A 15,887-nucleotide genomic window follows, 5' to 3' on the forward strand; every position below is an offset into this window, starting at 1 on the left:
TTAGGAAAGATTTAAATTAATAATATGATAAATAAATAATTAAATGAATATTAATAAATAAATAATTAAGTATTAATTAAATAATTTATTTTAAATAAAGGAAAAATTAGATAATAGATAAATAATTAAATAAATAAATAATTAATTAATTAATTTAGTAATTAATTAATTTAATTATTATTAATTAAGTATAAATTAAATAATTAGTAAACATTAGATAATAATAATTTATCTAAATAAAGGAAAAATTAGATAATATTGAAAAACGAAGGCGGAATGCTGGCAAACCACTTGAATTGCAACTTGATCCAGCGACAGACAAAGTGATTGGTACTGAGCACCAAGCTTTTGTTCGTCAATTGAGTACTGAAGTTACATTACTATTGTCGGGACATTATTTAGAATTTAAAGATGTTCCTCAGCAATATAAAGACCAGGTCGTTCAAAAGATGAAGGTAAAAAAAAATACCTAATTTTTTTATATTATACATTTTAGTCTATAAAAATTTAAACTAACAATTTTTGTTTTAGTATTACTATAATATCGATGGGCATCCAGAACCTGAAAGATTTATGGGAACTCTGTATACGGAGATGCGCAAAAGATATTCAGAGAGAAAGAATATTAGGCATTCTCATTTCCAAAAATATTATTCTGGAAATCCGAATGATTTGGATAGTGCTCTCAATGCTATTCCTGACTTGTGCTCGAAGGAGAGCTGGAAAGAAATCGTCGATTTGTTTCTGAGCCCAAAGTTTATAGCGCGATCCACGCAGAACAAGAAAAATAGAAAGGAAATGAAGTATTTGTCGACGCAAGGCTCTAAATCAATGGCAGCGATCCGTAACGAATATGTAAGTAAAATACTTAACTTTATTTGATATTATTATATTATTAATTAAACTAACACTATTATTTTGTAGGATGAACCTGATGAGCATGCTATTGATGCTTGGAAAGATACTCATATAAAAAAATCTACGAAGACTTGGGTTAGCGAAACTTGCAAAGAACTACATGTAAGTTAAAGTTTTTTCTTTCTTTATTGATCTTAAATTATAGTAATATTGGTTTTTTAACATTTTCTTTTGGCAGGAACAAATAACCCAAGAGATGGAGAGGCAAAATATTCATAAGTAATTTATTTTATGTTATTTTATAACTTTTTATACTTTAAAGTTTAAGTAACACTTAAAAATTAGTTATTTAAATTTTTATAGGAAAATGGCACCAAAACGGTTTCCATTAGAGACCCCCAATACCACTCCGTCAATCCAGGGTACTTCTGAACAACCATCGGAGATCCCCGCTACTACTCTGCCTCTACCTATTTCAAGAGTTAATACTTCTACTACAACACAACCAAGAGGAAGTACTGACAATGAGCAACAAGATTTAGAATCTATTGGTATGTTTTTTTTAATATATTTATATAGTTTGCATTAGTATATTTATCTAATGTTTTTATGATATTTTTTTCTTTTTTAATAGCCCAACCCAAGAAAAGAACTCGTGGACCTAACAGGAGTAAAGGCACGAGCAAAATTGTTGCTGACACAAAAAAAATATTACCAATATCAGCTAGAGATGGAGAACTTCACCCTACCGGAGCCAATGCTTCACGATTCGCATCTGAAGTTGGTTTCATAGTACGAAATCATGCACCGCTTAGAGTGAAAGGGTGGAGCAAAGTTTCAAAAGAGGACAAGGCAATGATTAACACTCGTATTAAGGTTACTTATTTTATTCATATATTATTTCTTCTACTATATGACATCTCTCTATTAATAAAATATTAATTGTTTTAGTGTGTTTATGTAGGATAAATTCATCATTCAACCTGATAATGAAAGAACCATGTATGTTGTCATTGAACGCCATTGTGCAAATCGTTACAAAAATTATCGACAAAAGCTTCATTGCCACTACAAAGATGTTGTCAAAAATGGAAGAAATCCCCGAATCAATCGACCTACAGATGTTAGAGTTACAGATGAAGATTGGAGTTGGTTATGCGACAATATCTTTAACAATGATAATTGGCAGGTATAATTTATATTTTCATATATTTAATTAATGACATAGTATTAACATAACATAATGTCATTTATTTTTAAATTATTTAGAATCGTTCGGTCTCAGCGGCTAAAAATAAAGCTAAAGTACCGTATAACCATCGAGGTGGATCCAAGTCTTTTATTCAACATCGAACAAAAGGAGTAAGTTTATTTACAAGACATAAATGACTTTATTTTCTCTTCAATATTTATACTAATAATTTTTTTTTTTTTTGAATAGTCTTCAGTTAATAATGTTGGGGAAATTGAGCTATTTAGGGGTACCCATTGGAATGTGGAAAATGGTTGCTGTAATGAGGAAGCAAGGACACGATATGTATGTCTTTACTTATTATATTTTTCCAAATTATATTGTATAATTTTCTTCTAACATTATTTGTTTTAAAATTACAGGAGCGAATGGATGAGTTAAGGCGACAACGTCAAGAGAATAACGAAGAAGTAATGGAGGATGAAATTCTTGCTGAAGTTTTGGGTAATGAGAGATGTGGTCATATACCTGGATTAGGACCCGCCCCTAATAAAAAGAAATCAGACCACCAAGTTGAGAAAATAGTTGAAGATCGTGTTGCCAATATGCGAGAAACAATACGAAATGAGATTCTTGAAGAGGTAAGAAATGAACGACACGAGTTTTTGCAACAATTAAAGAACATTATGGACATACCTAGCGATCATCCTGTTTTTGGCTTCCAACCACCACCACCGCCACCACCTGCAACTGTCAATTGATGTCGATCACTTATTTATGAACGACTTAGTACATTATATTATTTTTATTTATTACTACGCTTATGGATGACTTAGTACATTATATTATTTTGATTGTACTCATTTTTCTTTGTCAACATTTTGATTTAATGGATTTTTCTTATTTTTTTACGAGACTATCATGGGTGATGATAAAAATTAGTTTTTTTATTCATATTAATATTCGTTTTATTAATCAATTTATTTTATATTTATTCAGGTTAATAAAAATTTTTAACAAATTTTATTAATATTTGTCAAATAAAATATATTTTAATGTAATAAGAAAATAAAAGTGAGATTATGTAATATTTATTTGTTTATTTTTGAAAGATATGCCATATGTTATAATTATGTTTGCTTCCTTGATACTTACATTATTATTAATCTAGTATTTAGTTGAGAAAAAATTACAATTTGTGGCAATGAATTTTGCTTTTGTTTTTTTCATTATTAAATCTTAGCTCTTTTTAGTGACTAAATAATTAGTTGGTAAATGTGAACTATCTATAATTATAAATTCCTAACGTTTTCTCCCACTAAATCATTAGTTGGTAAAAATTATTTAACTTTTGGCAACTAGTTGTTAGTCGTAAATACACATCCTTTAGCGACTAAGTAATTCTAGTCACCGAAACAAAGGATTCCCGCCAAAACAACAATTTGGCGCCAAAGTTTCACTGACTAACAAAAAATTTAGTCACTAAACAAATTAAACAATGACTAAAAATTTAGTCGCTAGTTGTTTTGGTACAATTAAACCCTTGTCTTACAACTAAATCTTTCCACGACTAAATATTAGTCGCAAAAACTATCTTTTAGTGACTAACTCAATTTAGTCGTTGAAAACTTGGTCACTGAAAGTGGAGTTTTTTGTAGTGGTAGTCGGTCAGGTTCTGAATCTGCTTCTAGTGAAGGTTCTACTGCTAAATCAATACAGTATCAGGTTATGGATAAAGTTCTTGGCTCGAGGTCTGATTATCAAATAGGAGTGGGATACAGGCCTAAAGGCAAAGGGAAGAAATCAGCATCTAGCTCCACAAGTCAAAGTCCAAGCCAAAATCAGTCACAAGTTCCTACTAATGTGACTCCAGAGATGATGGGAGTTTTGGCTGAGATGTGGGTTAAGATGCATGATAAAGTCGAGTCAGGAAATTTTCAGACTGATTCTTCTCTCCATGACCCACGCTATGAAAGTTTATTGCAGCAGTTCTTACCTTCTCAACAACAAGGTAGTACGTCTAATCAAAGCCCGGGGACGTCGTCGATGCCACAGCAACCACAACAAAATTCTCCAAACATATCTGGTGGTTCCTCTCAGTCGCCACTTTTTAATTATATGTTTGGACTTTCTTCCCAGTTTTCTCAGACACAACCTATGGGAAGTCAGTTTGGAGGATTACCGCAGCAGCAGCAACAACAACATATGTATGGTCAATTTGGGCCGTTCATGCAGCAGCAGCCGGTATATCCTCATTATGGAGGATCGACACAGCAGCCCGTTTATAATCAGCAGTACTACACTTCTCCGAATCAACAACAACAGCAGTCTCCTTTGATTCGTCCACAGCCTCGACCATATTATCCTTCGCCGCCAGCACCACAGTCTCATGAAGGTCTGAGTCGAAGCACGAATGTTGAAGATTTTTTAAATGAACATTTTGATGAAGACAATAATAATTAGTTTAGGTTTTATTATTTACTATTAAATTTAAGTGTATGTTTTTTTTTTTTTGAAAAGACAATTTTAGTATTTTAAAGTTGTATTTTTAATTTGGTTATTAATATAAATAATATTGATTTTATTTTTAAATTTTTTTAATTATAAGTTTAGTTATTTAATATTAATTATATATAATTTATAAAAATTAATTATTTTTTTAAATATATTTTATTATTACCGGCGGATTATTGCCAGCGGAGACCGCCGGTATTAATGGGTCAGACGTGAATTCTGACCAAATTATTGCCGGCGGGATCCGCCGGTAATGATCCGCCGGTAATAATATTATTACCGGCGGGAGGCTAGTTCCGCCGGTAATAATGACTTTTACCGACCGGTTTTTACCGGCGGATTATTGCCGGCGGAAACCGCCGGTATTACTTTTACCGGCGGGTTTCTTGACTATTGCCGGCGGTTTGCTCCGTCGGTAATGGCTTGTTTTCTTGTAGTGTTTAGGGGTCTATTTAAACCATTTTACAAAATATAAGGTCCAAAAATAAATTTTTTAAATTACGTGATCCAAAGAGATAATCAGAAAAAACACAGAGTCCAAAACAGTATAAACTCTATTATTATTTGCCCCATCTTCTCCTAACGTGGCTTTAACAATTAATAGAGGTTTTTTTTTTTTTTTTTGACAAAATTGATAATAGAGAATTTGATAGAAGATAAATTTATGCGTTAAGAATATATTATAAATAAACATCAACAATAAAGTTTTATTCTTCAAGTATATGTTGGTTAAAGTAGTTCTTCCAGGAAGTCATGGTATCTTTATAATGGAGCTTTTATCCCATAGTGGGATATTAAAGAGGGATACAGCTTCAACGGAACTCTATTCCCATGTCCCATGTACCAATTTCGGTGCAGTCTACATCAAAATAATTTTTTAGATATAAAAATAAATTGGATAAGATAAAATAACAGGATATCATATTTTTGCAAGAAAATTTAATATTTTTTTTATTGTAATAATTAGTAATGTACATTGAAAATAAATAAAAATAATGTGAAAATCAGACTGTTTTAAAGCAAAATTTATCTGTTATTATGATATATATATATATATATGCATGTATTGTACTTCCAGCAAAAAAAAAAATCATATATGTTGTACTTCGATACTCAGTAAAACAATATATCAATATGCTAGTATTTACGCATACCTACTTGTACACATACAAGACAGCACACGTGGAACGCCATGTACAATCATTTCTTTGGTAGACGACTAGACGCACTCCAGTTCAGCTAGCTTTTCTTGACAAAAATAGAATATATATATATAGCTTTTTTTAGAAGAAAAACCTAGAAAAAAAGATAAAGTTCAGGAACGCCAAGTTCTCTCTCGTATAGCTTTTTTTAGAAGAAAAGCCTAGAAAAAAAGATAAAGTTCAGGAACGCCAAGCTCTCTCTCGCTTACGATTACAATTATTGCAACCCAGTTTCATCTCTTTTCAATCTTTCTCTTTATTAGTTTTAGTCAGGTCAATCCAACATGACCACAACAGAAATCGAGACTGGGAGAGATCACGATGATGATATAACTATCAGGCTTTATGGGGCCGCAGTGAAAGGATGTGTAATGACTTTGAACTCATTGCTTGAAGAAGATAATCTAATTCTGAGTAAGATTTCACTCACTCCTTTCGCTGAAACTCCTTTACATATCTCATCATTACTTGGTCATCTTGAGTTCAGTAAAGAAATACTTAAGCACAAACCAACACTTGCATCTGAGCTAGACCACCTCAAACGCTCACCTCTTCACTTGGCTGCATCGGAGGGGCACGTAGAGATAGCCCGAGCCTTGTTACATATAAATAAAGAAGTTTGTTTGGTTAAAGACAAAGATGGTAGAATCCCTCTCCACTATGCAGCCATGAATGGTCGCGTCAACGTGATTGATCTTCTTCTTATTAGCGCCGGAGCCGAATCAGTTTGCCAAAAGCTTCCAAGTGGAGAAACAGCGCTACATCTATGCGTTCAGCATAACCATTTGGAGGCTCTGAAATTGTTTGTGGAATCAGCAGTACTGGGTCTTCAGAACACTGAAGTTCTCAATGCAAAAGTGTTAAAAAGTGGTAACACCATTTTGCATTTTGCGGTCATGCTAAGGCATGTTGAGGTACGTACATAGTAGTGGATTAAATCATCATGATTTCCTCAATTTTTTCTTTATATTATATAACTATATTATTGGAATTTTATCTATTTATACAAAAGTTATATTACTTTATAATTAATTAATACATAGCAGAGAATAAACATATATATATATATATATTGTAATTGCATTTAATTATATCCAGACTGTAGAATATTTGCTTTCGATCCATGGGATGGAAAAGGACAGCTTGAACTGGAAAGGTCATAAAGCCTCGGATCTCCTTGATGACCAACCAAAAGACTTCAGCACCTTCAGAATCCAACGTCTGATGAACGTGAAGCAAGCAACGTCTGATTCAAGCAAGCAGTACTGCCAATGGATTAGCAGGCATTTAAGGAAACACAGGAGTGAATGGTTGCAAAATGTCGAAGGATCAATCATGGTGGTTGCCACCCTGATCGTGTCAACGACATTTCAGGCCGCAGTTAACCCTCCAGGCGGAGTCTGGCAAGAAACATATGTTGAGAATCTGAATCACTCTTAATCCTACGCTTACTACCATGGAATGCAGACACAGTGAATTCATCTCTCCTTTCAGTTGCAGCTGGTTGTTAGAATATTTTTATTTTGCTTTTGTAAAAGGCTTTCGGTTACAATTCCGTTTTGCCTTATTCTTTGTATTTGCCACTTGGCAGAATGTAAGAGGCTGCTTTTGTATTTTCACTGTGCTATAAATCAAAGAATTCTCCTCAGTATCATTTGAGCTGAGATTTCACATTTCTTGAATCTGTTTTTCTCTGAAAACGTTCTTGGTATCAGAGCCAGGTTGATAGCTCCGACATGTCTACCGGAAATTCTCAGACTCCTCCTCCTGGCACCCCAGCAAATAATCAGCAAGCACACCCAGTCACCCAAGTGTCGAGTGGAGTCGGAACCTTCACCAATAATGGCAGTACCTCCCAGAATCCTTTATACAACTATACTCAGCCCTTTACTACTCTTAATCAACCTTTTTCTTTGAAACTGGATCGAAGCAACTATATTCTGTGGAAGACGATGGTGTCAACCATTATCCGCGGTCATCGTCTTGATGGATTCATCAATGGAAGTCAACGTGCCCATCGGAATTTGTATCGGCCGAACCTACACCTGAAGGACAACCTGGGTTTGGCATGCGACTTAATCCTGACTACGAACAGTGGATAGTAAGTGACCAGCTTCTTATGGGATGGCTTTACAGTTCTATGACAGAGTCAATTGCAACAGAGGTTATGGGATGTACTTCATCAGCCTCGTTGTGGAGTGCCTTGGAGCATTTGTATGGAGCTCATTCAAGAGCTAAATTGGATGAGACCACAACTCTTATTCAGACTACCAGAAAAGTTAATCAATCTATGGTCGATTATTTGAGGCAGAAGAAAATGTGGGCAGATAGCTTGGCCTTAGCTGGAGACCCATATCCTGAGACCCATTTAATTTCAAATGTTATTTCTGGGTTAAGTGCTGAATATTTACCTATAGTTGTTCAGATAGAACGAAATAAAATGTCCTGGCAGAAATTGCAGGATATTTTACTGACCTTTGATAGCAAGCTTGAGAGGTTGCAGGCACTTGGAGAAATTCCTAAAACTGGGCATTCATCTGGATCTGGACTTTTGACTGGACCTTCGGCTAATATGGCAACACGACCCAATCTCAATGCTGGAAGAGGTGGCCGAGGTTCTTTTAATCCTAATCGAGGCAGAGGAAGCTTCAATAATGGTGCTGATCGAAGTTTTAGCTCAAGAGGCAGAGGCGGTAGAGGAAGGTTTACAAATACAAAACCCACATGTCAGGTATGTGGCAAATATGGACATTCTGCAGCGTACTGTTATAACAGATATGATGAGGCTTATATGGGACAAGAACCCAGTGCAAATCGAGCAACACAACCTGGGAATCATGCTGCGTTTATAGCTTCTCCTGAAGTGGTGGATAGTGACATTTGGTATGCGGATTCGGGAGCGAGTAATCATATCACCTCTGCTGCAACTCATTTGAATCAAAAGGCAGAATATGGAGGCAAGGATAAGTTGACCATAGGTGATGGTAAACAGATTGATATCTCTTTTATTGGTTCAAGTTTACTAAAAACTGAATCTAATGCTTCACTGGTGTTGAATGAAATGTTACTTGTTCCAAAAATTGCCAAAAACTTGATTAGTGTATCTAAATTGACAGCTGATAATAATGTGTATGTTGAGTTTCATGCTGCTTATTGTGTTGTGAAGGACAAGATAACAAGGGAGGTCTTAATTCGAGGGACTCTTAAGGATGGATTATATCAGCTGGATACCTCAACTATCAAGTCGACTTCAAGGCTTAAGACACGTCCAGTAACTAGCTACAAAGAGATTTTGCCAAAAATGGCTGCTGTTTCAGTTTTTCAAAAAGACAATGTAACTCACTTACCTAGTGATGAGCAATTACTTTCAAAAAATGATGTTTGGCATAGACGTTTAGGACACCCTTCTGTCACAGTCCTAAAACGTGTTCTTAATGCCACTAATGTACATTTTTCAATGAATGAAACGTTGCTTTTCTGTGATGCTTGTCAGTTTGGGAAGTCTCATGCTCTACCATTCAAATTGTCTCTTAATAGGGCCAGTCATGTTTTGGATCTTATTCATACAGATTTATGGGGGCCATCTCCAATAGCATCCAATACCAATTTTAAGTATTATATTCACTTTTTGGATGATTTTAGCAGATTTACCTGGTTGTATCCGTTGAGAACCAAAGACGAAGCACTGGATGCTTTTTTTCAGTTCAAGAATTTTGTAGAAAATCAATTTGAAAGGAAGATTAAGGCCTTAAGAACGGACTGGGGTGGTGAGTTTCAGTCCTTTGTGAATATTGTTAAGCAAAATGGCATAGATTTCCAACATTCCTGCCCTCATACCTCAGCTCAAAATGGCAGAGCTGAGAGGAAACACAGGCATATCGTTGAGATGGGACTGACTCTTCTTGCACAAGCTGCGATGCCACTAAAATTCTGGGTAGACGCTTTCCAAACAGCAGTATATCTCATAAACAGACTTCCAACATCAGTTTTACAGTTCAAGTCTCCATTTGAAGTATTATTCAACAAAATACCAGATTATTCCTCTCTCAAGGTGTTCGGTTCGGCCTGCTTCCCATGCATTAGACCGTATCAACAACACAAATTTCAGTTTCATTCACTGAAATGTGTTAATTTGGGATTTAGTGCTTCACATAAGGGTTACAAATGTTTGAGTACAACAGGGAGAGTTTATATTTCAAGAAATGTAACCTTCAATGAAATGGAGTTTCCTTTCAAAGCAGGTTTTCTCAATACATATGCCCCAGAAAAAGAGGTGGTGATACATAATGCAGCTTGGTCACAGCTGCCTTTTATTCCTTTTCCTCGGGCACCACAGAGTACCAGCGCACCATCTCCTGATTTGCCACCTGCTGTTTCGCCTATACCAACTTCAGAAGCTCCTCTTGTGTTTGACGGTCATTCAGAGGAAATTGAAACCAGGAATTCAGATTTAAATGCAACTGAAACGTGTCATTCAGAGACACATACAACATCTCCAATTTCGCCAGCCCAAGAGAGTGAACAAGAATCTATTATTCAAAAGGTGCCAACACACCCAATGGTTACAAGAGCAAAGGCTGGGATTTTTAAGCCTAAAGTCTATCTCAGTAGTGCTAAATGGAGTCATGAATGGGCTGAACCAAGGAATATTCAAGAAGCTCTTAGATCCAAGGAGTGGACAACAGCTATGAACACAGAAATTGAAGCCTTGAAGAAAAACAAAACCTGGTTTTTGGTCCCAAACTCAGCAGCGATTAACCCAGTTGGATGCATATGGGTTTATAAAATCAAGCACAAAGCAGATGGAACAGTAGAAAGACTTAAAGCCAGACTTGTTGCAAAGGGTTTTCATCAAAGACCCGGGATTGATTTTAGTGAAACATTCAGTCCTGTTATCAAAGCATCAACTGTGAGAATTATCCTGTCAATTGCAGTGTCAAAGAATTGGGCTATAAGGCAGCTGGATATTAACAACGCCTTCTTGAATGGTGTTCTAGAAGAGGATGTATATATGATTCAACCTCCAGGGTATGAAGATCCACAAAGACCAGATTTTATTTGTAAGCTTCATAAGTCTCTATATGGACTTAAACAGGCACCTAGGGCCTGGTTTGATAGATTAAAAGGCACACTTCAGCAATGGAATTTCATAAACTCAAAATCAGATACGTCCCTATTTTTCAAGCTGACTGAAACTTTTGTTATATTTGTGTTGATATACGTGGATGATATTATTGTAACTGGGAGTAATGTGGTTGAGCTCAATACCTTTATTGACAGGTTAGACAAACATTTCTCACTTAAAGATCTCGGTGCACTTCATTTCTTCTTGGGAATTGAAGTTTATAGAGATGAGACTGGATTGTATATGACTCAAACGAAATACATTACTGAGATACTTGATAAATATGATATGCTCAATGTTAAATCTTGTCCCACGCCTATGGTCTCAGGGAAGCCTTTATCAAAAACAGATGGAAGTGTTTTGAACAATCCAACGATGTACAGGAGTGCTATAGGAGCATTACAATACTTGTGCCACACTCGGCCAGATATTGCTTTTGCTGTTAACAGACTGAGTCAGTTCCTTCAATGCCCTACAACAAGTCACTGGAGTGGTGTGAAACGAGTTCTAAGATACTTAAAGGGTACAATGTTTCATGGTTTACACATTCCATATTCTGACAGACTATCAATTGTAGGTTTCTCAGACGCCGACTGGGCTTGTTGTGTTGATGATAGGAGATCAGTTGCTGGGTATTGTGTTTATTTCGGGGATTCTCTTGTTTCGTGGTCATCTAAAAAACAAGCTGTGGTGTCAAGATCCAGTACAGAGTCAGAGTATAGAGCTTTGGCCCATGTAGCAGCAGAAATAACCTGGATTGAATCGCTGCTGAAGGAGTTTCAGTTTCAGCTGCCACAAAAGTCGATAACATGGTGCGATAATATCAGTGCAAGTGCACTTGCTTCGAATCCAGTTTATCATTCAAGAACAAAACACATCGAAATCGATGTCCATTTTGTTAGAGACAAAGTATTGAAGAAGGAACTTGAGATTAGATATGTGCCTACATCAGACCAAATAGCAGATTGTTTGACTAAAAGTCTCACTCAGTCGCGATTTCAGATTCTAGTGGACAAACTTGGTGTGAGAAGGTCACCCCTTCGTTTGAGGGGTAGTGTTGAGAATCTGAATCACTCTTAATCCTACGCTTACTACCATGGAATGCAGACACAGTGAATTCATCTCTCCTTTCAGTTGCAGCTGGTTGTTAGAATATTTTTATTTTGCTTTTGTAAAAGGCTTTTGGTTACAATTCCGTTTTGCCTTATTCTTTGTATTTGCCACTTGGCAGAATGTAAGAGGCTGCTTTTGTATTTTCACTGTGCTATAAATCAAAGAATTCTCCTCAGTATCATTTGAGCTGAGATTTCACATTTCTTGAATCTGTTTTTCTCTGAAAACGTTCTCAACACGAGCTTAATAGGAGTCCACAACAAAACTGTTTGCACCGACGTTGATATATGTGTAGCCGGAACTTCTGTACTTGCACATGTCGACGACCACATTTATACCCTATTCGTATGGTTCAACAGCATCGCTTTCCTCGCTTCGCTCAGTATCATACTTTTGATAATGGGGGGAGTGCCCATCAAGAATAAGTTTTGGATCTGGCTCTTTGATATGGTCTTGTTTGTCACCTTGATGTGTGTGGGTGTCTCTTTCTTATACGCCATGATCTTAGTGACTCCCAATTATAATTCTTATTTTGAAGACCTGAATGCGATATGCAGTTGGTCCATTTATGTTTGGATGGGGATATTTGTGCTCATGGGGGCTTGGCACGTTGCTTACCTTGTCATTAAGCTTCGAAAATGGTTGCACAAGCGCAGCTACATTATCGGAAGTAGATGGCAGAAATATTTTGGTGGCGCCGCCGCATAATTAGTTATAATTCATATATTTATTAGGAATAAATTAAAGGCGTGTCATGCTCATGTGCATGTTCATTTTCGTTCCGTTAATCTTTCAGATCACCACCTTTGGCCTGTAACCTTTTGAATTTTACCTTTGGTTTGTTGTGTAATGGAGTACGCGTATCTCTTATATATTTATGGGAGAATTCTTTGGTGGGACATTGGTTTTGCGGGGCATTTTCTTACCTATTCATCACAAATCTAATGGTCCTAATTTGTAGGGTTATATATATATAGTATAGTGATGATGCACGTAGCTCATACGAAATTATTTGCTCTTTATGTATTTAATATTATTTTAATAATTTGTCATTAACACCATGTTTTGCAAGAAGGCATGAATGTGGAAGGGATGAAGAGAGTGATGATTGAAGTAGATTATTACTTTCTTTAATATTGTTTGTTGTTGAGTGGGGAGAGACAATGATGGTTTGCTAGTATGGCCACTAGTTATAGGTATAGTTGCAGCTTGCCGAAGCCCAGATTATTGATATTTGACATAAAAACATTAGCTCTAATAAGAATGTTGATATATATTTTTAAAATTTGTCATTAGACTATTATCTATGCATGTATTTCCTACTTAGATTATTTGGTCTCTAAATAGCCTTATATCATTATTAAATCAACGAATTGTTAAAAACAAATGAATGAAATGCAACTGAAGGGAGATATTTACAATGGTTGTTATAGTTAGGGGATTTTTTATTCAACAAAAAAAATTAGGCAAAACTTTACAAGGTTCATGGTCGGGGAAAAATCCTATTTATTCAAAAAAGATTATCTATGTATCTAAGGGGAAATAAAAAAACTACATTACCGATGAAAGCTAGCATTAATCGAAAAAAGATGCCTTATATCCGTGCTAGGGAAAGACTACATTTTTACGGACACATCAAATGCGCAAGCAAAATGCATCCCTAAGCTCGGGCCAAAAGTGTAATAAGTAGAGCTGAGCATTGGGTGGGCTGGTCGGATTACAATGCATTTTTACCCATCCAATGTCATAATCGGGTTAGCAAAAGTGACCCGTAACCTGTCAAATTAAGAAAAGAAAAAAATTTAGCCCGTCCAATAATTTGGGCCGGTTGGTCGGGTTAACCCGCCCAAACCGAAATGGTATTTTTTTTTTGCGGGTTGGTCGGGTCAACCCGCCCAAACAAAAGTGGTATTTTTTTTTTAACATTTTTGTAATTTTTTTTCTTTTAAATACTAGTACTAATAGTGTGAAGTTTATATTTTTAAGCTTAAAACAATATTTTAAATTTATAGTAAAAAAATTAAAACAAAACTTAATTAATTTATTTATTTATTCGAATATATTAAAAATAATAAATTCTTAATTGGGCGGGTTGGGTTATATTGGGCGGGTTGATAATTATTTTCAACCCGCCCAATGTAACAATTGAGCGGTTTAAATTTTGGTCGGTTTATTCGGGTTGCGTTTTTTAGTGGTTTTTTCGGGTTGGTTTGGGCGATTTATTCAGGTTGGGCGGGTTGTAAAAAAATTTGCACAGCCCTAGTGTACGCCCTGGATTTCCCACGGGCTGTTTAGCAGGACGATCCTCGGACTAAACATGATTTAGCCCGAGGCTCCCACAGGCCAGAGGCTTTATCTTCAGGACGGGCCCTTTCTAGCTCGAGGGGATGGAGTTTCCTGCTCCTTCTTGTTGTTCCAGGAGCTGGGAACAACATCCGACGACCACTGAAGGATCAGCTCGGGCTATGGATTGCTCCGGTAGCGAGCTTCTCAGAAAGCTCTGACCCTATGGGAGGTCAACACGCAAGATAAACGTGCATAATCCTGCCATCACGTGTCCGATATCCCCCTGACTTCTCGGACACGCCGCAGGAACGTGCGTATTCAGACACCCACGGATGGGTTGGGCCGTGCGGCCCATTATCTCCTTCCATACTGATTAGACCACACTTGTGTGTCAGGTTTAGGAAGTAATCATGAATATCACAGACTTGATATGACAAATGGTAAGGTCACGGGATGACCTCCCTACCAATTTCCAGGTGCCTTCTCCTATAAATATGGAGACCCTGGGAATTGATAGGGGTTGGAAAAAATAGTCTTGTAAGAACTATATATTTTGTAAACCAATTACCCAGAAAAGATCAATAATATTGACTAGTGGAGTAGAAGGATTTTAACCTTCGAACCACTTAAAAAACGTGTTTAGGGTCACCTAGTTCTTCTCACAAAGATTTCATATCTGCGGCGGTTCTACTTTTAAGTACTAATCTCTTTCTCTTCTTCTCTTAATTACCTGTTGCCGAAGAACCGCGTCAACAGTTTGGTGCTTTCATTGAGAGCGAATCTAATTAGTACTACCACAAACATACAACTATGGTGACCACTCGATCCAAACATGGCAACGAGACTAAACAGCATGATGGGCAGGAGGCCCGCCATGTTGCCCTCCCCGAGGAGCAAGTTCCTGAAGTCCAGCAAAGGCCAGGAAAGCAGCCGGCCGGCCAAGACGATACTGGTAGTTCGACGCCCCGGCCGCCTAATCCGAATCCAGGTTATTATACTGCGGTGGAGATGGAGAATGCTCAACTGAGGAGCCAGCTAGCAGCAGCTGGTCAGCAAATCCAGGATATTCTGAGTCGACTACCCCCTCTCACAACCAACGGTAACGTTGGAGAGAGGCAAGGCGAGGCTCCTAAGTCTCGCCGGAGTAATCGATCCAGGTATAGCCGTTCGGGTAGACTCCCTGCAGCCAACTCCACCCCTTCATCACGCCATCAAGAGGCGAACTTCAGGGAAATGCCTCAGACCGAACCGCAGCAGTACAGCCGTTCGGTTAGGACATCAACCCCTAGCTCTCAGCCTTCCTCGAGGACGCCCAGAAGAGATAGGGGAAATTCCCAAAGGAGGGCCGAGGAGATCCGGAGACGTCAGCCCGTCCCCGAAGAACGTCCAGTTCCTCGTCCGAATCGCCCAGCGCGAAACCATCAAGCTGGCAGGGCCGAGAGGCCCCCACCAAATTTAGTCCGTCCAGACGGCACTAGGATCGCCTCTCCGGTCAGGCATCCTCCTTCTCCCATCAGATATCCGTCTCCTCAGACCGTCCGAGACATCCCGACCTACGGAAATAGTAGGAGAGACCCGCCATCGGCCGGGCCTTCCC

General features: G+C 37.3%; 2 protein-coding genes across 2 annotated transcripts; both read left to right on the forward strand.

The window, feature by feature from the left end:
• The first annotated feature begins 581 nt into the window (after window positions 1-581).
• On the forward strand, window positions 582-1,030 carry LOC133793485 (uncharacterized). The gene is made up of 2 exons (XM_062230828.1): window positions 582-855; window positions 925-1,030. The coding sequence occupies exons 1-2, from the start codon at window positions 595-597 to the stop codon at window positions 1,027-1,029; spliced, it is 366 nt and encodes a 121-aa protein (XP_062086812.1). The 5' UTR covers window positions 582-594; the 3' UTR covers window position 1,030.
• A 2,518-nt stretch (window positions 1,031-3,548) lies between these two features.
• On the forward strand, window positions 3,549-4,513 carry LOC133794995 (uncharacterized). Its single transcript, XM_062232449.1, has 2 exons — window positions 3,549-3,579; window positions 3,669-4,513. Exons 1-2 carry the CDS (start codon window positions 3,549-3,551, stop codon window positions 4,511-4,513), a joined length of 876 nt encoding a protein of 291 aa, XP_062088433.1.
• The last annotated feature ends 11,374 nt before the right edge of the window (window positions 4,514-15,887 follow it).

Source organism: Humulus lupulus, chromosome 8 (genome assembly GCF_963169125.1).
Source record: "Humulus lupulus chromosome 8, drHumLupu1.1, whole genome shotgun sequence".
NCBI lineage: Eukaryota > Viridiplantae > Streptophyta > Magnoliopsida > Rosales > Cannabaceae > Humulus > Humulus lupulus.

Coding starts and splice junctions, on each gene's coding strand:
- LOC133793485 (XM_062230828.1), top strand. CDS start 595: ATGCGCAAAAGATATTCAGAGAGAAAGAATATTAGGCATTCTCATTTC. Junction 856..924: donor CAGCGATCCGTAACGAATAT/GTAAGTAAAATA, acceptor ATTATTTTGTAG/GATGAACCTGATGAGCATGC.
- LOC133794995 (XM_062232449.1), top strand. CDS start 3,549: ATGACTAAAAATTTAGTCGCTAGTTGTTTTG. Junction 3,580..3,668: donor TTTAGTCGCTAGTTGTTTTG/GTACAATTAAAC, acceptor AACTCAATTTAG/TCGTTGAAAACTTGGTCACT.